Source organism: Balaenoptera musculus, chromosome 1 (genome assembly GCF_009873245.2).
Source record: "Balaenoptera musculus isolate JJ_BM4_2016_0621 chromosome 1, mBalMus1.pri.v3, whole genome shotgun sequence".
In the NCBI taxonomy this organism is placed as follows: domain Eukaryota; kingdom Metazoa; phylum Chordata; class Mammalia; order Artiodactyla; family Balaenopteridae; genus Balaenoptera; species Balaenoptera musculus.
Genome location: NC_045785.1, coordinates 146475966 through 146495255, shown reverse-complemented (window position 1 = coordinate 146495255; position 19290 = coordinate 146475966). Strand labels below are relative to the sequence as shown.

Sequence of the window (19290 nt, the reverse complement as noted above, 5' to 3'; positions counted from 1 at the left end):
AGTCACCACATCCTATGTCTCTGTCTTCTGCAGCATCTCCGAGAATCACCTCTTCATTCCATTTCCCTATTGGATATCCTCCGAGCCTGCCCATTCACAAAGGCCTTCTGTAGAGGTTAAAATTCATCAGTCTCACATTTGTCTTCACCCAGATGGTGATGTGGGCTGTTATATATGCACCTGCATCCCCAGGGATGTGGATGGATATGTTGGTGGCCCTTGGTGATCATGATACATCCTTCACATTTGTGTTCTAGGCTCCAGCCAAGGCGAGTTTGTCTGGAGAGGTGAGACTTGCTTCCTTTGTAGCCTGATGGCTCTTAGGATGGGAAGCTCCTCTTTTCCCTTTCTTAGAATGGCTGTGAGTCGCTGGGTGACATTGCTGCTTCATGGAGCCAGAAGGTGAGAGTCTCTCCGTCCAGCTGTAGGGACCCAAGAGCCAAGCTGAGAGGGTCAAGATGTTCTTCAACCCTCAGGAGAACTGTGACTCAGCAAGGGGACGACTGAGCAGTGGATGAGTGGGAGGGACAACGGGCAACAGGGCGTCAGAGCCTCTGGCTAGAAATCTTGCCTGAGTGGATGGAGGGAGGAAGCTAGGGCATTGTTAATGGTAGATAAATGATAGATAATTGTAGATAAAACTAAAGGACAGACTCAAGTCCTTCGGACTATTCTCCAAGTAGGATTCAGTCTGACACCCTGGCCTTGGGATGTGGACTCTGGGCCCCTTTGAGGCAATATAGCTTCAAGAAAGAATATTAGTACAGGTTAGTAATTTCTATCTCAAGGTGTTGTGAGGATTCACTAAGATTGTGTATTCTTGGGCTTCCCTGGTGGCGCAGTTGTTAAGAATCCGCCTGCCAATGCAGGGGACATGGGTTTGAGCCCTGGCCTGGGAAGATCCCACATGCCGCGGAGCAACTAAGCCCGTGAGCCACAACTACTGAAGCCCGCGTGCCTAGAGCCCCTGCTCCGCAACAAGAGAAGCCACCGCAATGAGAAGCCTGCGCACCGCAACCAAGAGTAGCCCCCGCTCGCCGCAACTAGAGAAAGCCTGCGCACAGCAACGAAGACCCAACGCAGCCAAAGATAGATAAATAAATAAACAAATAAATAAATAAACTAAAAAAAACAAAGATTGTGTATTCTTTGTAAACTGTACAGTGGATTGCGTATTCTTTGTAAACTACTCACATATGGATAGGGACTATGTTTCCGGTTGACTGGAAGGAAGGATGGGAAGAAGGCTTCACTGCAAAGTTTGTTCACATGCTGGTCACCAGCCGTTTTCTTCTAAAAATGGTTAACAGTGGGATGCGGCCTTGAAAAAAGCCTTGTTAGAGCCAAGAGGGCGGTCACAGGCTCAGTAGCATTGCACATCCTGAGCAAGCCTTTGATGGGGTAATTCATAGCTCATACACAATTCAGCAACTCAGTTAACCCCTCTCCCATTAGGAAGGATTGATTTCTTCCCCAGGATAGGGATTTGTGCTGATTCAGCTGCTGAATACATCAGCATGGCTAAGAGAGTTCCTCTGGCTGTCCTCCTCAGAGGCCCCAGCGGAAGGAAGCGTGATGAGAGGAGCCCAGTGTTCAGTCCCACACATGGCAAGTCCTCCCGCCCCTAGGGAGGTGAGGGACTGAAGACACAGCGTCATATAGAAAAATGAATCGCAGCCCACTACGGGGCATGTACTCTGAGAAAACCGTAATTCAAAAAGAGTCATGTACCACAATGTTCTCTGTTTACAATAGCCAGGACATGGAAGCAACCTAAGTGTCCATCAACAGATGAATGGATAAAGAAGATGTGGCACATATATACAATGGAATGTTACTCAGCCGTAAAAAGGAACGAAATGGAGGTATTTGTAGTGAGGTGGATGGACCTAGAGACTGTCATACAGAGTGAAGTAAGTCAGAAAGAGAAAAACAAATACCGTATGCTAACACATATATATGGAATCTAAAAAAAAAAGAAGAATGGTTCTGAAGAACCTAGGGGCAGGACAGGAATAAAGATGCATTTGTAGAGAATGGACTTGAGGACACGGGGAGGGGGAAGAGGAAGCTGGGACGAAGTGAGAGAGTGGCATGGACATATATACACTACCAAACGTAAAATAGATAGCTAGTGGGAAGCAGCCACATAGCACAGGGAGATCAGCTCGGTGCTTTGTGACCACCTAGAGGGGTGGGATAGGGAGGGTGCGAGGGAGAAGCAAGAGGGAGGAGATATGGGGATATGTGTATATGTATAGCTGATTCACTTTGTTATACTGCAGAAACTAACACCATTGTAAAGCAATTATACTCCAATAAAGATGTTAAAAAAAAATGAATTGCATCTTCTTGCATCTTTTGTTTGAATACCTTGGGGCATATATAGTCTAGGACATTGCAGTAGAGTACTGCAAGCCTGTGATTTGCTAATGTTCCAAGAACACCTTTAAAAATTGTTTTTTTTATGACAACTTTATTGAGAAAAAATTTACGCACAATAAAATATATCCATTTAATGTATTTTCCAGTTGTATATACCCTGAAAAACTGTCCCGTGATCAAGATGCAAAATATCTTCCTCATCCCCAAAGACTCCTAGTGCCCCTTTGTAATCTATTTCTCCCTCTGCTCCAGCCCCAGGTGACCACTGACATGCTTTTTGTTACTATAAATCAGTTTGCATTTTACATAAGTAGAATAATACAGCATGTATTATTTTGTTGATGGCTTCTTTCACTCAGCATAATTTTTTTTATTGTGGTAAATTATATATATAACATAAAATTTACCATTTTAAGGCTACAGTTCAGTGGTGTTAAGTACATTCACATTGCTATGCAAGCATCACCACCATCCATGTCTAGATCTTTTTTCCCCTTGCAAAACTGAAACTCTGTACCCATTAAACATTAACTCCCCACTCCTCCCAGACCCTGGCAACCACCATTGTATTATCTGTCTCTGTGAATTTGACTACTCTAGGTACCTTATATAAGTGAAAATCTTGCAGTATTTGTCCTTTTGTGACTGGCTTATCTCATTTAGCATGATGTCTTCAAAGTTCACCCATGTTGTAGCAGGTGTCAGAATTTCCTTTTTTAAGGCTGATTGATATTCTATTATACATGTAGACCACGTTTTGTGTATCCATCTGTCGGTGGATGCTTGTTGCTTCTACTTTGGGACTGTTGTAAGCAGTGCTGCTGTGAACTTGGGTGTACAAATACCTCTTCTAGTTCTTGCTTTTAATTCTTTCGGGTATATATGTGGTAATTCTATGTTTGATTTTTTTGAGGAACCTCCATACTCTTTTCCACTGTGGCTGCACCATTTTACAACATTACTTTTTAAACAATATTTTTCATTAGACCTGCTTCTTGTTCTGATTATCCCTTCACTTTCCAGAAAACCAGCTGGACATATCCTTTGACTTCTCATGGCCCTGCATGATAATGGTCTTTTCCTTCAGTGTCCTGAACCTCTGCCTTTCTAGTCCTTTCCTACTGATGTAATTGCTCAGAGAGTGGCTCAGCCTTATTAACCTCAAGTAAAATTACATGGCTCACTTTCTATTAGCTACAGCCATTCCCCTCTGTGTCCTGCCTGTCTCTCATTAGCTGTAGTTATTATACAATGCACCAATATCCTATTAACAATATCATGATACAACCACCTATTAACTCCATATATTATACACCTACCTTGGTCCTCTTAATTGACTTTATTGTGCTAAACATCCTACTTATATGCATTTCGCTATATCTGTTAAATAATCTGTCCTATTAACTGTATACCCCAATCCTTTGCAACAGTTGTCTAACTCGCTAGCACACTGTTCTTAATATCTTCAATGCTGCCTCGCTGTTCACCTGTTCAAACTGTTCACCAGTTTGCATCTTGTTAGGTCCAGGTATCAAAAGCCCACCAGGAAGCTGCACATATCATTGACTCTGGGGGCCTAGCCGTAAACGTACAGAGTGTGCAGGGGGCTTCAGCCCTAAAGTAGGATCTTTTCCTTTGACCAGTACAGTACAGCCCACCAGTCTTTATAAGCCACACTAATGATGTGTGTGTGTGTATGCATGCATGGGTTTGAGGATGTGGGGATAAGGGAGTTTTCTGGACACATAGATTTGGAAAGCCTGGTGAGAAGGGACAACATGGAAGAAGAAAACTTAGTGGGGAAAGGCCAAGGGGAGAGAGGGCCGAAGGATGAGATCCGTGTTCCTTTGGCAGGACAGAACCCTTTCTTTTTTTTTTGTTTTTTTTTTAATAAAGTGACATACGCTTTTTTTTTTTAAGGAATTCCTTTATTTTTATTATTTATTTATTTATTTATTTTGGGCAGTGTTGGGTCTTCGTTTCTGTGCAAGGGCTTTCTCTAGTTGTGGCAAGCGGGGGCCACTCTTCATCGCGGTGCGCGGGCCTCTCACTATCGCGGCCTCTCTTGTTGCGGAGCACAAGCTCCAGACGCGCAGGCTCAGTAGTTGTGACACACGGGCTTAGTTGCTCTGTGGCACGTGGGATCTTCCCAGACCAGGGCTCGAACCCGTGTCCCCTGCATTAGCAGGCAGATTCTCAACCACTGCACCACCAGGGAAGCCCCAGAACCCTTTCTGATGCCATCTTTTTTGTTAATGGTTGACAAGCCTGGATGACCGTGTATCACAGCAACCCTTGGCATGTTGCCAGAATGACAGTCCACTTATTTCCAGTTTTATGATCCTGTGCTTATCTGAGCCCTGATGAAGAGGGGCCTCTGCCCCAAGCACCCCGTCACACTTGGGCCACATCTGCTTGGCTAGCAGCAACCGCAGTTGAAGAACAGGGCCAGGCACATAGCAAACGCTCGTCAAGTGTTGGTTGAATGCTGTCGAAGGGTGACTTGTGGAATCTGTCTTTTTGTTGTCATCACATACCTTAATCCTGAGGTCAGGAAAGGAGAACGGGTTCTTGAATGCCATCTGGTACACACTGGGGTTACTGTCTGGAGGAACACTCATGCATTAAAAAGACCAATGAGCTGTGTGTACATAAGAGAATTCTCAGGTAATCCTTTGCCTTTCTGAAATACTTTTTAAAAGCGCTACCAAACCTGTGATCTTATTTTATTTCATTTATTTTTGACCCCCCATTGTGTAGATAGAGAAACTGAGATCCTGCTAGGGTCTCCTAGTAGAGTCAGGATTACTGCCGTCTAGCTGCCTCTGTGCATGGCATGCAGTAACACTAGGGAGAATTTTCAGGGCCCAGCTGTGGTCCAGACTGAACATGTATATGCCTTACCTCTGGGCAGGGCTCCTTGCAGTTCTGTGTGCTGGGCAGAAGCTTTCACAGGGATGTCCCTTGACAGCCTCGGGGCCAAGCACAGCTGTGCAAAGCCCCAGGCCCAGCTTTGTGTAAATGAAACATCCCCATTCTCCCACTTCTGCAGCCAGCCTCTGGTTTCTGTGTTTACCAAACATGTGCTGATACCTTACCCTAAACACAGCTGAAGTCTGGGTTTGCCTCCTGCACCTGAAGCCCCCTCCCCTCTTCCTGCTCCCTGAGGCTACTGAGGACCAGGTGTTGAAAGGTCCCCTGGCATCTGTGTCTGAGCCACAGGGGTGAGGGATCTGAGGGCGCCTCCAGGCAGGATGGGTCTATCTTGAAGCTTGAAAAAGTACCTGGCTGTACTGGGCTGAATAGCACCCACAAAATGCATATGTACCTAGAACCTCAGAATGTGACTTCATTTGGAAATAGGGTCTTTGCAGGTATAATTAGTTAAGGATCTTGAGAAAAAAATTATCCTGGATTTAGGGTGGACCCTATATCCAATGACTGGTGGTGTCCTTATTAGAGAAGAGGACACAGGGAAGAAGGCTGCCATAAGCCAAGGAAGGCCTGGGGTCACCAGAAACTGGAAGAGGCAAGGAAGGATCCTCCCTCAGAGCCTTCAGAGAGAGGGGAGCTCTGCCAACACCTTGATTTCAGACTTCTGGCCTCCAGAAGTGTGAGAGAATTAACTTCTCTTCTTTGAAGCCACTAAGTCTGTGGTAATTTGTTCCAGCAGGTATAGGAAACTCTTAGCCTGCCTGACTAGCAGACGGCAGGTGGGACTGCAGGGCTGGTCCTAGAGCCAGGCTGTTGGGCCTCCTCTACTGCCCTTTCTTCTCTTGCCTTCAGGGCCTGGGAAAACACTGTGCCAAACCAGTCCCAGAAGCAAGTCGAAGACAGGAGTTAGGAGGAAGACCAGGGCTTGCTCTCCCTGTTGTCACTCTAATCTTGGTGCAGAAAGACTTCTGTACCCTCTCAATACCTCTATTACATTACTACCTTTCTTTAGTGCTCCACCATGGGCCAGGCACCATGCAGGTCTTTACATCATTTCACACAATTGTTATATATTAGCTCAGGCTGCCATCACAAAATACCATAGACTGGGTAGCTTAAACAACAGACATTTATTTCTCTGGAAGCTGGAAAATCCAAGATCAAAGTTTTGTTGGTTGATGGTTTTGTTCTTGGTGAGGACTCTCTTCCTGACTTGCAGATGGATGCCTTCTCACTGTGTCCTTATATGGCACAGAGAGAGAGGAAGCCAGGTCTCTGGTGTCTCTTCTTATAAGGGCACTAATCCCATCATGAAAGCCCCACCCTCATGACCTCATCTCAACCTATTTACCTCCCAAAGGTCCCACCTCCAAGTACCATCACACTGAAGGTTAGGGCTTCAACATATGAATTGAGGAGTGAGTACACAATTCCGTCTGTGGCACCTTATAAAGACACTATTCAGTAAGTTGCTCTATCCCTCCTAGTTTTACATTTGAGATTCGTTAAGTTGCTCAAGGTCACACAGCTGGCAAGTGGCAGAGCCAGGATTTGAACTTGTGTCCAATTCCACTTAAGCAACTGCACACTTAACCACTATGCCATATTGATTGAACCTATGTCATATTAATAATAGCAACTAATGGTTGACATAGCAAGGAGAGAGCCTGCCAGAGTTATAATAACCCTCAGTGGCTTCCCTCCTCCTACTTCTGTCCCTACCCTGCCCGCCCCTCCCTGTGCAGTAGTCACATCACATGATCCCCATTCCTTGGATGACCCCATTATGGTCACACGTCAAGCGGTCTCTCTGGTAGCTTGTCCCTGGTTCCTTTCCATCTGACATGCTCTTGCTCATCCCACATGGCGCAGTTTAAATGTGCTCTGTACACATCATTACCTAGCACACATTACATGGCTCGTAAATCCCACTGGAGCGTGTTTGTCTTTTCCACGCTGAAGTGGGAGCACCTTTGACATAGGACTGAATCTTTCTATTTTCGCATCTGGTACCTTCCACAGCACCTCTGGCTCCCCAAGCCCCCAATGTTTGAAGAAGTGAAACATGTAGAAGACATGGAGATCATTAAGTAACAAGTAGCAGAAAGGGCTGTTACTTTTTTTAAAAAGAAGAATACAACATCAGATATTCTAAGACAAGTACTTGTAGAAGGAACCACTAAAACCTTTGACTTTTGAAACTGAATGTTTAATGTAGGCTCTCTCTTCTGTGTGCTGGCAGATGGCACTCAATTCAATATAATGGTCAATGTACAGTTTTGAGATTCACTATGGGTCTCATGGATGTTTCATCTTTTTTGACTATTAACTACGTTAGTCTTCTAAATATGTATTCTTTAAAAGCTTGTCCTATTTCTAAATGTAATTTGCATGTGTGATAGTGCACCCCCTCATTTTTTGCTGACCCATTCCCACTGGGGACATAGGGATCAACTTGCTGGTGTTCCAGTTAGTGCAGACTTTCTAGGAGGCATGTGTCTTAATGCATAAACGGAGGCCCACCTTGTTTCCTGAGTTGCCTTCTCCAAAGGGGACAGTTTGGACCGGTGGGAGGTCCTGCCCCAGACATTCCTAACCATCCTCCATCTCTGTCCTCCCCCTGCAGGCTGGCCGTGTGTGACCCTCTCTGTCCTGGGATTCCTGTACTGCTACTCCCATGTGGGCATTGCCTGGGCCCAGACATACTCCGCGAACTAATGGCGCTGGGCCCTGGTCAGCCCTTTTTGCTGGCTTCCAAGACAAATAGTGCTTCACCCTGACCTTGCACCTCAAGGTAACTTCCAGGGGACCAGTGCCTGATCTGCTCATCTTTTGTTGAAGTTACCTCACTCCAAGACTGGAAGTTTGAGCTCTCATAACTTTGGGAACTTAGAGATCATCTTCCCAGCCCAATCATTTTCCTGTTGAGTAAGCTGGGGTCCAAAGCAGTAAAATGTCTTGCCTAGCTGCACATGGTGACATTGTGATCCAGAATCCAGTCCCAAGGGCCCTTTGGGTTCTTTCTCCTTTACCAAGAATGAAATGTAATAGACATTTCTTGACTGAGGCATAGAAATTCTGATTAGTGATAGGCCTGTCCTCCACTGGGCAGTATTTCTGAAACATGTTGGGTCAGTGGCATTTGAGTGTCCCCTTCCCCATGTCCTGCAGTGTAGTCTGTAGAACCAGCACTGGGTTTAGCTTCACACTTTAGCTCCTCAGCAGGGAGGTGACAAAGCCACAGCTGTGTTTCTAATTATTGGGTCAGAGAAGACTGAATATGTTCTGTGGCATTACAAGGAGTCAGTACCCAAGGAGAGCTGTTACTTGAGCTTCATCAGGGTGATCTACGTTTGGCTGCTTCTTCCCTAGATTTGCAGAGAAGTATAAACGTGGCAGTTCCTCTACCTGACAGTTAACTGTTTCCCAATAAAGAAGCAGAATTAAAAAAACAGGGAATAGTGTATCACAGACAGGTGCTATCAGGCAAGTCATAGAGGGTAAAGATGACTTCCTGTGGTCTCTCCTCTCTTCACACAAGTCCCAGCAGTCATCTTCCCACTGAGCGATTTACACTCCATGGTTTACCTTGTTTGTTTTGTTTCAAATAAAATGGAGCCTTTTCTATCACATAGATAATTCATATTTTTGTAAAATTGTTTTGAATATTTTTTGAGGAAAATGTTTAAAATCAAAACACACTTAGCTAATTCTGAATTATTCACTCTTCTGGAAAGATGCTGACAGGCCACTAATGGCCCCAAGTGGTAGATAATTCAGAATACTTCTGTTTGGCTTTGGATTTTTTCTTCTGAGGGGGCAGAGGGTAAGTGAAGCAGTTTCAAAATTTGAATCCAGAGTGTACCTAATTATGGGAGAATAGAACATCTCAAGCACATGAATTAATTGTCATTGAGTGAGGTGCACCTGGACCTGGTCTGTGCCCCGCTGTCTCCTGTTAGTCATTTGCTATTGTCCTTGTGTCCTGGCTGCGGTTATTAGCTCAATGAGGTTTAAACTCCTAGTGCAGGACCATTTTGCTGACGTCCTTTCTTCCTGGCCACTCTGCTTGGAAGAGAGTGGGGAGGGGACCAGCCATGGATGCCAGGGAGGGGCACACACCGTGTTAGCTGCAGCAAAGGGCAGAGGCTGGAGGGAGGCAGGCAGACCAGGGCAGCAGTCGCCTTGGCAGCTGGCTTGGTAAAGGACAGGGGGGAGACAGGCAGGTGAGTCCAAGGTGCTGCGAAGTTTTAAGGAGGGGATGAAGTTGAGGAAGATTGAGCAGTCAGATGAATACAGTAAAACTTCATGGACTCTTAACACATTCAAGATTTGTGGTCAGCCAGAGCCCTCTTGGCTGAAGTTTACAGGGGGAAAAGTAGTGTGAAGATAATTGCAGGGAAATGTCTAATGCATGTGCATATATAAACAGTGCAAAATATTTTCAACTCTTCAGAGACGCCATTTATATAAAAATAAATAGGCTTATTTACTCATTAAACTATATTGGAAGAGTCAGTGAATATATTTGAAAGTAATAATCCTGAATTTCTTTCAAGCTATTCTATGATTTAGAGTGGTTCTCAGGAATGAGTAAATGATTACTGGCTTTAGCTGTATATTTGAGGCCTGGTTAAAGAATATGTGGATTATCCAGGACCAGTGTTTTCTTTAACCTCTTGCTTTTCTCCAACTGTAATATGAAAATGATGTCTCTTTTCATGCATATGAGCTCAAATCTTGCAGTTCCTTTAAATGAAAGACTCCTGAGGTGTCTGAGTAGACAGAGCAGTTCCAGCTGAGGAGGATCCGATGCGTCACTTTCCATAGTTATCAGCCCTGGGCCACTTCAAGCACAGGGAAGGGAAACAGCTAGACAGATCCCAAGGTCATTTCTAGCCCCAGGATCCTCCGACTCCAACCTAGCTCTGTGAGCAAACCGGAGAGCTCCAAGCATGATCGTCATGACGAGCCCCAGGGAGGCAAGTAAAACATCTGAAGGACAGCAAAATATTGGTCATTTTGACTAATTCTTGGGAGCATGCAAGAAGACTGAAAAGTATTTATTTCGTTATTTCCTCAGATTAATTTATTTGAAAAGTGACAGCAGAAGCCTTTTGTTCTACTAAAGCCTGCAGACTTAGAAAGAAAATATATCAATCATATATATAATTGTATAATGATCTGCATATTGGGAGAACAGTAATTTAGTGGGAGGGGGTTTCCCCTTAGAGAAATTGAGACTGCTCATTGCTTATTTAAGGTAATAATATAATTACTGATTAAGTATAACAAATTAACCATAATATAATGAGTTTCTTTTCTAGCAAATGTACCAGAACACATCCATACAAAAAGACCAACTGTGGAGAAACCAGATTATCTTGACGGTCCTGGCCTTTCTCAGTGCATGTTGAGATGCCTCTCTGAGGCCCTTCTTCAGGGTAATTGTTTTATTTTAAAACCAACCAACAAAATCCCTCTTTTTTATTGTTGAAACCCATTTGTCATCCAAAATGTAATATCTATTACGTGGCTCTGTGTTACTTAGTCCTTTTGACTAATTATAAAAATCATAGTCACAAAGAAAGATTTTTTTTCATCATTGAGGATATCTAAAGGGTACAATATGTTTAGTGCTTTATTAGGTGAGACTTTTGACATGAACATCAATCATTTGGAATTTTAAAAAATATCACCCTTAAATTAGTTTTATTATGCTTTTCTGCAATGTAAAAAAATAAATAATAGGGTGTGGGGAGAAAGTCATTAAAAATACTGGATTTATACTGTGGCCCTATGAAATCAAGCAGAGGCCTGAATATGGCTTGCAGATCACAGATTCCTCCTCCCTAAGTTGTACTGTCTATAAAAAGAAAAGTGCCATTTTTTGAAATGTAGTCCATTGGTATGAAATAAGAACTCATGTTGGCAGTATTGTGGTGAATCTTGCCATGAGAAGGAAGCAATACCTGTTAAAACCACAGCAGAACTGAAACAGTGCTGGTGTACAGGACTAGCTTAGGGACAAGCGGTCCTCTACCTAAATGGCTTCTGTGACGATTAGTGAATTAAAGCACAGATCAGAACTCACTCATATGGTTGACACTGAGTCATTCCAAAAAGACTCAGTTAAGTTTTTGACAGTATGTTTTAAAAGGCAGCAAAGCATGAGCACACAAATTTTAATCCAAATTGTTCAAGAAAGATTAAAAAGAAGTTCACTTCTAGGTGGGAGGTCAACTTCAGTTCTGTGTTCAATCAGTGTGTTGTACCACAATTTTCCAGTGATGCCAGGTTTGGAGGGCATCTCTGTACATTTGTATAGCAGATGCAGCTCTGTTTTCAAGATCATATGGTGAAGCTCCTTCACAACTATTCTCTTGCTATGCAGTACTTTGACTGACACACAGTCTTGGTGTCTCTAGAATTTTAAGTTCTCCGAAAACCACAGTTACAGGTGCTATCCAAATGAGAGCTCCCCAGGCTCTTGAAAAGGACTAGAAAGTACCACCTTGTTCTGTCAGTCATCTTAGGTGCGAACACCCAATTCAATGCCTGGAAATTCTATAAGGCAAGGCAAAAGCAATCATGTATGATCATGTATAAAATAGTTTATTAATTACCATAATAAATAAAATTAAACTTTTTTTTTAAACAAATATCATTTGTGCTTGTTTAAAAATATTGAGAAGGGAATATCAATGGAGGGGCCCACCTGTCCCTCTTAACATCCCCAGGCTGCAGTCATACAGTGGAGTTCTGTCAGCGTACTCAGCTGACCACACAAGTAGTCTCAGCTCATTTGCACTTCTGTTGATTCATGCTCCTTTGGACAAAGTGACAGATGCAAAGGAAGAAGAAAAATCCAGTGAAGGATTTGGCAGGACTCAACGGCAAGAGTGTTAATACAAGGAGGAGCCCCAGAATGACGAACTGCTCGTGAGTAGAAATGTCCTCGCAGTATCAGTGAGATGTCAGATGTGGGCAGTCTCCAACAGATGCACAAATACGGCGTCTGAATATTGAGAATACATTCATCGTGGGGGCGGTGGGGGGGGCCGAGTTTGCATCTTTCTTTGCATAAAAGCAGTTTATATCCTGATACAAGATCCGTGAACGTCTCATTGAACAACTAATGGATCTGTTGGCTGACTCAGAAGTCACAGACAAAGAGACAGTGGCTCTAAGAAAAGTTTAATGGTGGGCGGGGAGGGCACCCACCGGTCCGGCACCTGCAGGGTATTCAAGTCCAGTTCTAAAGGTTCCAGAATAAGTCTGATATGCTCACATGAGAATGAAGTTTCATTTGAAACTAATTTAAGCAGGAGGCAAGTTCACATTGATTCTTTTGAACTGTGAGGGGTGGAAATGAAAACATCTCAACATGAACATGATGGGTGAGAAAATGGTGCTGTCTCTGATGGCTGCGGCTAGTGCTGGGAGAACAGTGAAATCTCGTCCAGTTGGAGGGCACGAGAGCTGGTGAAGGTAATTTTTATCGAAGCGAGCAAGAAGGCAGTACAATGATGGAGTGACAGAAGAGAGGCTGTCTGGGGACCTGAGTGTGCCCTCAGTGGGCCTCCTCTTTAAGCAACACTACATGAGGAGGGAGGAGAGGGGAAAGAGTGTTGGCAGCTCCATTACAGTTGGAGTGCCATTCAAGGGTCTTAAGGCTAAACATCTTTATTGCAAAACATTGTACAATCTATGCATCAAGCGCACATCCACTTGTATGTCCACCAGGATTCCTAAAAGTTCCCAGAGGGTGCATGTGCTAACTGGTGGTCAAGGCAGCAAGGGGAGATGAGGCTCTTCCTACACCTACCTGGTATTTCTAAGGCATTCATTCACTCCCCACAGGCTTGGGCACAAAGCTTAACAGCTGGCTTAATGCTTTTTCCCCTTCCGCCTAAGGATTCAGGAGAGGAAGGTCGCTGGATGGGGTGGTGTGATGGGGTGCATTTTTACTCTGAGCTGTGCTAACTCCACTTCTGAAAGAGGATTCCAGGAAAGGGCCTGCTGGTTGGCCAGCAGCAGCGCAGAGGATGATCTAGAAAGCTGAGGGTAAAACAAGCCCAGGAATTGGACAACCAGAAACGGGAACAGCTTTGAAACGCTAGGGCCCATATTGCTGTAGCATCAGAGTTTTTAGAAGCCATTGGTTGCCTACCACTAGCTACAAACCCTTTGCCCACAGATTTAATCTGAGGTCCAGAATATAAAGAAAAGTCTTAGAAGGAATCAAGCCAGGGGGTGTGAGTGCGAGGGAAGGGGATGGATGAAGGTGGAGATACCAAGACTGTGCACTGGACCAAGGCTTCTCAACCAGACGGCTGCCTCCCGTTCCTTCCTATGGGAATCTCGTCATACCCAGTGGGGGAGCCTTTGTAGGTCTATGGAACGGCAGCACTCATTGCTGGAGATGGCGCCTCCACCAAGAACAAGCACTCCATCTTGCTGACCGTCTTATTTCACAGACTCACCCTTCACTCCCACACCTCCAGGCGAGGCGGGGGGTGTGGGGGTGTGGGGGGGGGGTGGGAGTGGCCGTGTTCAGCAACCAACCAAGTGGTAGGGGCAGGACCTCCTACTCTAAACAAACAGCCTGTCAGGGTACTCTGGGAAATGGAGCCGCCCTATGAATGACATTCAAAGTAAGGAATTGATGTAAGAGTTCAAGTAACCAGCAATTACTCTGCTGGTTAGAGTAACCATGTCCCCTTCCCTCGAAAAGAAAAAAATAGCTCAGGTAAATCTACATCTCTCAGCGTAACTTTTCTAAAGTCTAAAGGTTGGGTCCAATACCCAAATACCTTTTGTTTCCCTAATCTCTCTTCAGCCACCAGATAACGGTTTATAAGCGGAAGGCTGAGTCAATGGTAGCTGAAGCTCGTGGTTCTTGCTTGGGAAGCCAGAGCAGCATCTGGGCAAGGGTGTAGGTAGTAGTACAGAGCAGCCCACGGCCAAGTGCATGTCATAAAAATGCAAGGAAAGAAGGTTTGGCTCATTTAAAAATGTTTTTGTTTTTTTTCCAGAGAAAACCATTATAGCAAAAATCCCTAAAATCCTTAAATCCTTAAGGGGAGAAGAATAAAAGCATATACAGCCATACCTGTGGTGCACTGTCAGTCACCCCCAGGAGCATGGGTTGCAGGCCCTGTGACCCCAAGATGAGCGGATCCAGGCTTCTCATCACTAGCCCAGTTTGAATCCTAGGAGTTGATCAAGCAGTACATTCACGAAGCATTATTTTCCCCCAAAAACGGGTCTGGACTTCAAAGCCTCACACATTAGCATCTTTGCCCCTCAGAACCAGCTGGGGAGTCATTTCTTAATAGACACCTGTACCCCTCAGGCAGAGCTGGAGGGAAGGGCCTGCAGGATGCTGGGCAGGTGCTTCTGAAGTTGGATGTTGCAGTTATCAGGGCCCTCGCCCTGCCTTACAAGTAGTGAGTCCTAAACTCTGGAAGCAGGTTGACGAGCATGTTTAGGGAATGGCAAACTGGAACGATTCAGGGGCAGCTGGCAGATGGGATTCCAGATATTTTACAGCCTCAGCCCCAAAGACTAGTTGGCAGCTTCTCAAGTTAAAGAGGCTGAAAGCCCCACGGCTTACCCAGAGTCATTAACAGTCATGACTCTCGGCCCTGGGAAATTTCACTTCTTCTTTGTATGCTGCCATCTGAGGCTGAATCCAATAATGTCTCAGCCTCGGGAAGCATCGGGGCACCCCTGTAAGCCTCGCAGAAGAAGCTGCATGAGTGTGTGGGGCCTCTGGGGAAGGACCCTAACGTTGACCTTTCAGACTCTGCTCCCCAAGGCTGTCTGTGCCAACCCTGGCAGCCAGGAGAGGACAGCCCCACTCTGCACAGGCAACTGAGGTCCAAGTCCTGGGTCATGCCATGGCCACTGAGCAGGACTAAAGAGAGTGGGTAGGCTCAGACAGGAGGCTTTCGGAAGCACTAGATATCTTTAGTAGGGCAGGCCCTGACCTGTCAGGTTCCCTTCTGAGTACTGAGGGACCTCAACATTGGGATCCAGAATCTCTGCTGCAAAGCAATGCCAGGCAGAGGTGCTAAGGACGGGATTGCCACAGCATAACATGTGCAGATCAGTGCCCTAGATGATTCCATGCTGTCACTAATCATCCAGATCACCTGCACTCCTAATTTCACTCTCTCAAAGAAGCTGAGTTTTTAGAGCTGAACTTCCAATCTTACTTATCAATTTTTAGGGTCCTGACCCCTCCACTTTGTCTGGGAGAGATCTTTCCTTTCTCAGACACCATTGAAAGGAGCCCAAGTACACGAATAACGTGAACCCAGGGGACTATGAGGCAGTGGAGCGTCCCGAGCATCATGGCATAGGGACTTGGATGGCCCATAGGTGGCTCCATGATCATCACTCTAAGCTCAGACCTTCCTCGTGGACCACTGCTCCACAGCCACCTCTCTCCATCACTTTACAGAGACAGTCTGGAAACTCCCGCCTCTTTCTCTTTTTCCAGCTCCTGAAGCCACTACAATCACAGCCCTGCAATCTCATGGTTTCTCTTGCAGTCCTACTGACTTTAGTATGAGATAAAGAGATTAGCTTAAAAGTAAGGCCAAGCATGGCTCCCGAGTGTCCTAGGATGAACCCATGCAGTGGACAAAATACAAACTTCTCTAGGGAAATCCCAGCAAGAGTCATAATAGAAACATAGCACTCGCTACAATCATTTTTCTGAGGTCATGTGTGTGTGTCTGCTTTGCTAATAAAGCAAATCTGGGCTCATCACCCTTCCTGCCGATGCCCCATGCCCTGAGGGATGCCACAGGAACACTTGGGAAGAGGTCAAGAAGGAAAAGAAGCAAAGGGCCTGTGTGATGAGGCCAGTGGCATGGAGCCGGGCCAGAGATTCATCCGGGGCCTCCAGGGCCCTCCCCTTCCACTATCCCATAGGAGCAGGGTGCAGACCATAGCCCAGAGAATCCCTGGATCACCACCGCCCCTCTCCAGCTCTTACACTTGGCTCATTTCTTTTGGGAAAGGAGACCTGAAGATTCCCAGCTCTAAGTGTCTACAGGAGGCACCCAAAGCACCTCAGCTGCTTTTCGGCCTTAACCATTAGAGACAGAAAGTCGAAAGGCTCTACCCTCCCCTCCCTGTCCCTCAAGCTCCCCTTGTCCCGAGCTTGTTACAAATGACTACAGTAGGGAAATAGATGGTGACCTCAGACACAGGCTGTCCAAGGGCAGGGAATGCTGGGAACTCCCTGTGCCCACCACAGTCTCTGGGGGTCCTGGCGAAGGAGCCCAGCATGGTAATATACACGAGGGGTTCTCGGTGCTCTCCCACCAATCCCCAATGGCTGCTGTTCTTTCCTGGTAGTTTTCATCTTTTACAAATATCATGGCAGTAAAAAATTAAAAATGAAGGAAAATACCCTTTAGACGGCACACCTCCTCTTCCAAAATTGTGCAAAGACAGTTCAGATGCAGCTGCCATCTTGCAGGGTGGTGGCACGCTTCTCTTCCTGGATCTTCCCCCAGGTAGAGAAAAGGAGAGAGCGTGCCTAAGCGACTGGTCCCACTTGGATTTTCTGTCGGGAAGAGCCTACTTTGAAAGTTGTTGGTCATGTAGGTGTGTGTGGTGGAGGTGGTGTCTATAGGGCAGGAGGGTAGGGTGTTTTGTCTTCGACGTGTTTTCTTCAGCAGACCTCTCAGCTCGCTCCAAAAATGTCTCTCTCTGATTCTGGGGACTGGGGCCTCGATATTTCAAACAGCTCCTGAGGAGACTGAGAGGATCTTCTGGAAGTTAATATCCTGAGTATCTCAGAGAGCTGGTTCTCAATGTTCGTCATTTTGGTGTTCAAGGCCTTGATGTCCTCCTTCAGCTCGTGTTTCACCTCCAGGACGGTGGCCTGCAGTGTCTGCTCAGGGATGGGGTAGAACGAATGCTTGACCTCGGCCAAGATGGGGCTCCGGTCCTGGGGGCTCCTGGCCTCGCCCACGCTGTCCAGACGCAGGTCGCTCTTGGTGATGCCGCTGTCACACGAGTCTGTCTTCTTGAGCGTGGCCTCGCCGCTCGCCTTTGTCCTCTCGGGGAGCGTCTCCATGGACTCAGCTTTGGACACCTTGCTCCAGTCCTCAGCCTTCCCGGAGGAGTCCTTGAAGCGGGCCCAGCCCTTGCGCTTGGCCCAGTCACCCCCGCCGGCCTTGGGGCCCAGGCACTCGGCCCCCGGCGGCGCCTGCAGCCTGGCGTGGTCCAGCCCCGTGGATGCGGCGGCCGCGGGGAAGGCCACGGGCGTGGCAGGGCTCTCGCGGACGGTGACGACGCTGGCCTTCACCAGGCCGTGGTGGGTGTGCTCGGTGAGGATGCTGCCCTTCTCCACATCCAGGTCGTCTGGGTCCCGGCCGCCCCTCTCCGCGGCCAGCCTGGCCTCCTTCTGCTGTCGGAACCTCTGGAAGAGCCTCCGGACAGGGTGGTCCGGGGGCAAGATCAGGGGGGCCTCATTCTTCCGCTTCATGCGCTCTTCCTCCTCCCGTTTCACATCGCTGATCTTCCGGAACACGATCTGGAGGGAGACAGAATGACACGGCCCGTTAACCCAGCTGTGGCATCAGCGCAGCTCGGCCCCTCTGCCCATCACGGGCCTGGTGTCCAGCCCCAGCCCTGAGGGAGGGGGCTCACGGTGCAGTCACATCCCTGCAAGGCCTCCAGGTCCTTGCTCAGTGACTGCCATCACTTTCCTTTTCTGACCCTCGTTCCCAGCTCTCCAACAGCAAGGAATTGACTCCTGCTGTCATCCTCTTCCACAGAAACAAGCCCCCAACCTCTCCATCTCTACAGGCCTGGAGGTTGGAGATGCCAAGCGGCCTCCTCCCAGGAGACTGTCCTGGCCTCTGAGCCTGGGTCCCCTTTAACCCGTTCTGGCCTGCAATTCCAGTATCACCTGGTAAGCTTTTCAAAAATCATTTCTCTGACCCCACCTCAGACCCACTGCACTAAAAATCACCAGATGGGAAGCCCTTGAATCTGTAACTTAAAAGGCTCCCCCAGTGATTCTGATGCACTGAAGTTCTACACCACAGTCCAGGGCAAGAAAGTTCAGCCGAGTTCCCAGGCAGGGTGACGGCTAAGACTGCCCTTGTCATCTGCAGATCTGGACCCTAAGTGAATGCAGTTGGCTGTGAAAAGTACACGCTGGTCTCACATAGGAGCCCTCCCTGTCGTTAGGGAGCTTACGGGAGAAGAAAGGCCCGTGACCTTAATGTTACTTCGTATATTTCTTACGATGACACATATTGTTATCCCCATTTTAGAGAAGAGGAGATCAAGGCTCAGAGCAGCTAAATGTCACGTAACAGATAGGTCTCCTCTAAGACACTTGTACTCAAGCAGTTAAGCCCCAGACCCATTCAGTGTCCAACAGGTTCTTCCTGACGATGACAATACTTCATGCAGTGGATGGACAGCCCGCCAACAATGCTGTCTCAAGACTCTGGATCTGAGTGCAGCGTAAGCCACATATCACAGGATTTCCCTTGGGCCGACATCCGATTATGGGAAAGCCCTGTACTTTCTGACTTATGTTGCATGTAGCAGGTACACTCAGGGGCATGTCTGACTCATCCCATACCTGAACTTGTAAGAAAGAAGCAACCTGCAATAGGTCATTTTTTAAACTGTAAATGCTGGTTTGGGGACCAGAGGGATTGAGATCCTTGAGAAGTAGGGGAGAGGTCTGTGGGAGGGAGAGGGGCAGCTTTTCCATCATCACAATCTGGACAGCCCTGTGCGGGCAGCCTCTGACCAGCCCAGAACCTGCCCCAAAGACTTGCTGCAGGACCCCCAGCTCTTGGGGAGGCACATGTGTTGGCATGCCCAGAGCCTGGGCTTTGGGGTCAGACAGAATTAAGTCCCAGCTCTGCCAATTAGCTGTGTGATCTCAACAGGTATCTTAACTTCTGAGTCTCTGTCTCC

General features: G+C 46.8%; 2 protein-coding genes across 6 annotated transcripts in view; one reads left to right on the top strand and one right to left on the bottom strand.

The window, feature by feature from the left end:
* The window catches only part of HHAT (hedgehog acyltransferase), a 358064-nt gene extending 347070 nt beyond the window's left edge, over window positions 1-10994 (top strand). For all 4 annotated transcript variants that reach the window (XM_036874689.1, XM_036874661.1, XM_036874679.1 and 1 more), the window contains one exon: window positions 7946-10994. In XM_036874689.1, the coding sequence (XP_036730584.1) occupies window positions 7946-8037 (92 nt within the window). In that variant the 3' untranslated portion in view covers window positions 8038-10994. The remainder of the gene's footprint in view (window positions 1-7945) is intronic.
* A 944-nt stretch (window positions 10995-11938) lies between these two features.
* The window catches only part of KCNH1 (potassium voltage-gated channel subfamily H member 1), a 418364-nt gene continuing 411012 nt past the window's right edge, over window positions 11939-19290 (bottom strand). For both annotated transcript variants that reach the window (XM_036874642.1, XM_036874648.1), the window contains exon 11: window positions 11939-17881. In XM_036874642.1, the coding sequence (XP_036730537.1) occupies window positions 17027-17881 (855 nt within the window). In that variant the 3' untranslated portion in view covers window positions 11939-17026. The remainder of the gene's footprint in view (window positions 17882-19290) is intronic.